The following is a 4,776-nucleotide window of genomic DNA, read 5'->3' as shown; positions in this document are numbered from 1 at the left end:
TTTTGTTAGTTTATTTTCTCTTTTGCATCCATTCTGAAACTAAAACCCTTTCCTTAATGAAAAATTCAAAAACCACTCTAACACTATTAGAACTCTTTCATAATTAAGAGAGAAGTATACAGATATCCCCACCTTCTGAGGGACCATCTGATGTATTCTTTCAACAAAAACACTCAATCAATCAAAACTCTTTTTGTCAGTTGGCTTTTATTACGAAAATTCTCAATAAGGGTTGTTATCCATAAAAAACACCAACAAACCAAAGTTTTTGAGAAGAACTACGGTGCTCTAATTCTTTTGGGATACGTAGGTATTGGGTTGCAAAGCTTAAGCGAGTGCAATAATAAAGTCTTTTCTTTTTCTCTGTTAATAATTCATTCTCATGCATTCCCTTTGCAACCTAGATTTAGACTCGACACACCCTTTGATTAGAACAACAAGAGTGAATCCTGTAGAGTACTACAGACGTGAGGGGTGATAATACCTTCCCTTTGCGTAATCGACTCCCTTACCCATATCTTGGTCGCGAGACCATTAGATTCATCCCTTTGTAGGTTTACTCAGTATTTCCTTTCCCTCTCTTGGGATAAGTAACATTGGTATCGACTCTGTTTTTGTGTGCGTGTTTCTTCGAGATGTGATAGCTCGAGACTCTGCTAGGGATACCTAAGCAAGTCAGTCCTAGCTCTTGTTTGTTTGCTTTTCCTTAGGTGTTATTTTTCTATTGCTCTATTGTTACTACTCTTTCATGTGTTTGCATGCATTTTCATCTGGGTTATTGGTTTTATTATTCTGTTTTGTTGTTGTGTTGTTGTTTCTTTGGTGGGTGGGTGTCACATTGAGGTAAAAGGCCCACTGCCCAGGCCAGTGTACACATAGGTTTAGAGTGGATACTCATGTCAACTCTCGTGGCCCCTGACACGTATGAGGATGCATGAGATACCACGCCCATATGAGGTTTTCTTAAGAATGTCTTTGTCTTGCACCCTTCGTGCATAAGACAAGGTATTATTCATAGAGGACTCACAACTCTGGTTGCCATTAGGAATCTTTGTTCTGTCCAAGACTAGAACCTACATATGAGTTTGGGTGGGGTTTACAAGAAAACAAGCTTTCATCATACCTGGTTTTCTCAGAATCAGAAATGATGTCGAACCTTTGATCCTGTTACTTTTGATCTGGTTCTATTGACAACACAGCAGTTGCTCATATTTTATGAAAACCTAGATCCCATTGTAATCATAAGCATTTGTTGGCCTCATTTTGACATGCATGTTCTTTTATTTCCAGGTTTTCTAGTCTTTGAGTCTTGTTGTTAAGCTATCTTTGAAGATGGATATTGTTAAGAAGGTCAACTACAGATACAACATCGTCTACAAGTTCCCAAGCCCGGTTCTGGATGATCTTCTCAAGCTAGCTAAAAGGTCTCCCCATGATAATCTTGATGTCTTCAGAAAGGATTATGGAAAGATTTTAGGTTACTTGTAAGTTTCTCTCAATGAATACCAGAGGGATGCCTTTCATACCTTGCTACAATTTTATGATCTCACTTTGAGATGCTTCATGTTCCCGGATTATCTGTTAGCACCTACTTTGGAAGAATGTTCCAGTATCTTGGGTATCCCTATCTTGCACCAAGTGCCTTTTCATTCTTCCAGGAAGAAACCTGATGTTACTCAGGTTGTTGCTGCTCTTTATTTGAGTGAATATATTATGAAGGCTAACTTTAAGAAGAAGGGAAGTGTTTGTGGTTATCATTTGAGTTTTCTGTTGAAAGAAGCTGGTGGTATGGATGATAAGAAAGATTGGAAGGCTCTCAATGTTGTTTTAGCTTGTTGTGTTTATGGGATTGTGTTATTTCCTAATGAAGTGAAGTTCGTTGATGAGAACATTGTTGCTATCTTCATTCAAAGGAGTCATGTTCCAACTCTCTTAGGAGATTTTTATCATTCCATACACTCTAGGAGTTACAAAGGGAAGGATGGTGTCGTTCATTGTTGTGCACCACTATTATACCATTGGTTTAGAAGTCATCTCCTTTGCCAAGGTGTTTTTGTTGATATCCAAGACACCTTGAAGTGGTCCCAAAGTCTGATGGGACTCACCTCCAAGGACATTGACTGGTACAAACATAGTTTGAGTAGGTCGGAAAGTAAAGAAGTGATCTTTAGCTGTGGGGAGTTCCCCAATGTGCCTGTCATGGGGATGAGGGGTGGCATTAATTACAACCCAACTATTTCCCAAAGACAATTAGGGTATGCTTTAAAAGATCCACCTAAGGATAAAGATGTGTAAGAATCCATGTTTTATGATGTGCCTGATAGTACTGGATTGATGGAAAGAGCTGCCAAAGCATGGGGAAGTATTCATCTGAAAGGAGGGATATATTTTGCGAAGAGAGATTTTGTAGTCTATTCACCTTATGCTAAGTAGATTGAGGAGAGGAACAAAGATCGGCATTGGCCTTTCTCTTTGGAGACTCCTTTGTATCTACAAGGGCCTGATCAGCCAGATGTTGTGCCTTAGGGATCCTATGACCAGATTCAATCTCAGAATCTCAGACTACTTGCAAAGAATGAAGAGTTAGGGGTAAAGCTCCTTGTGGCCAGTCAAGAGAAATCTCAATTGTCTCACAAACTTAAGAAAGTTCAAAGAGAAGTGACTGGGGTTGTGAAATTTAAGAAGAGATCAAGGTTTGAAGATGGTAGAGAAATCACGTATGTTTCTGTTGAAGTTCATAAAGAGGTTCTTGAAGAAGATGAAGATAAGATCAAGCGAAAGCACCGAGATTATGAAGTTCTTAAAGCATCCAAATCCAATATGGAGAAAAGATACAGAGACAAGATTGAAGAGTCAGAGAAGAAACTCCAAGCTAAAGATTTCCAGTTTGAAGAGAAGAACACTCAGATGCTAGGGGTGGAGACTCAACTCAAAGGAAGCAACATTCAGTTGGGAAACGTTGTAGAGGAGGTTGCAAGTCTCAAGGTTCAGTTGGAGGGAAAAGATGATGATCCTACACAGATTCTGCTTCCAGAATGCAATGAGTGCGAGAAGTTGATTGAGCAGTGCTAATACCTAGATGGCATGATTTTCTGAAAGGATGTGGTTATTCAAAGTTTTGTTCTAAGGAGTGACTAATAGGGAAGAAGGAAGTTATTCAATGAGTCCAAGAGGTGGAGTTTGAAGTATTTCAAGAACGGAGGGCCTCTGACCTATGTAGAGTGCGAAAATTAGATGTTGTCTTATTTTTTCCATGTGGTGACCACCATCAGGGTTGTTGATGGGGGCTCTTTGATTTGTATTGTTGCTCTTTGGTTGGTTGTTTCTTTTGTGTGAACTGCTTGTATTACCCTTTCTTTCAATTTAATGAGTATGATGGTTGGTTTATTAGTGTTCACTGTTTATCTTCTTTTCTCTTGCTTAAATAACTCGAATCGAAGTTCTAGAACCCTGGAAATATTTGAACATGTCATTACATACATTGCCTGCATTAACGCGTTCATATATCCCATGCATAACAGATTTTCTTGCCAGTCTTCTTATCTTGATTCTGCTTTTCTTAGCAGAGATTGAAAGTCCAACTTTCCACCAGTATTCCACTAGAAGCAACCAGCGCCATCAGATGGAGCAGATTCAGGATGATCTAGTGGATATGAGGACTCAGATGGACACCAAAATGGCGCCGTTTATGGAGGTTATCACCAACTTGTCTCATGGTCAAGAGGAGCTGAGGGCTCTTGTTGAGAGACCTCGAGTGGTTCAGAATGAGAATGAACATCCTGAGTTTATGTTTGAAGATATTTATGTGGGTCAGCTGCATCCCAGTGCCACTGTGAATTTCCCTAATATGAACATCAATGATCAACATGCTAATGGTTATCAGTATGTCATTCGTAAGCAAGGTCTGCATGGAAACCAAGGCCATTTTCCACCACCACCACCATATAATCATGGACCACATCTCATTGCTGGAGAGATGCATGGACATCCAAATGTGAGGGGGGAATCCTCAAGTGCAAGAATTGGAGATGGATCGTAATGAAGACATGTACTCTATGCACAACAATGATTTGGGTTTTCCTGTTGAAGATAGGAAGTATCGCATGCTGGAAGAAAGATTGAAAGCAGTCAAAGGCCAAGGAGTTTTGGGGATAGATGTTAAAGACCTGGGACTAGTACTAGGAATAAGAGTTTCGCTAAAATTCAAAGTTCTTGTTCTTGACCATATTTCTATATTGTTGGACCATTGTATGAACCTATTAATCTATAATCTTATTCAATTGCTTCTTGTTTGTAATGCTTTTTATGAGAGATTTTAATTTAATCTGATTTTGGGCACATATGGAATACTGACCATTAGTCTATGTGTTGGACCTAGGACAATTGTTATACTTACGCTGGTTGAATAGGGATAGGAGAATCCAAGTAGTGGCATAGATAATTAATGTTCTATACATTGCTTAACCCTGCTTACACTGACGGACTAGGGATAGAAAGCTCCAAGTAGTGGTTAGTGAGTTATTTCGTGAGGGATCAGTTATAATTGTTTTGTTAATTCGTCGTGGGGTTATAGTGATTAGATCATTCATACAGGGAATCAAACATCAACAATATAGGAATAAGGTATTATATAACACAACCTAGCCGCTCTCGTGACATTGTTTACTTGTTTATTTATGTTTCGCACTAAAACTCGAAACCCCCTCTCCTTTTACTAGTGTTTATAAATTGCACATATTTTGTCTTTCTTAGAGGTTGTGCCTGTGGATTCAATCT

General features: G+C 39.0%; 1 protein-coding gene across 1 annotated transcript; it reads left to right on the top strand.

Moving 5' to 3' along the window:
* The first annotated feature begins 1,332 nt into the window (after nucleotides 1–1,332).
* Nucleotides 1,333–3,072, top strand: LOC127104659 (uncharacterized). The gene is made up of 3 exons (XM_051041835.1): nucleotides 1,333–1,484; nucleotides 1,659–2,291; nucleotides 2,562–3,072. Exons 1-3 carry the CDS (start codon nucleotides 1,333–1,335, stop codon nucleotides 3,070–3,072), a joined length of 1,296 nt encoding a protein of 431 aa, XP_050897792.1.
* Nucleotides 3,073–4,776: the final 1,704 nt, after the last annotated feature.

This window comes from Lathyrus oleraceus, chromosome 1 (genome assembly GCF_024323335.1).
Source record: "Lathyrus oleraceus cultivar Zhongwan6 chromosome 1, CAAS_Psat_ZW6_1.0, whole genome shotgun sequence".
NCBI lineage: Eukaryota > Viridiplantae > Streptophyta > Magnoliopsida > Fabales > Fabaceae > Lathyrus > Lathyrus oleraceus.
The sequence above is the reverse complement of the archived record's forward strand: the minus strand, read 5'-3'. Positions and strand labels throughout refer to the sequence as shown.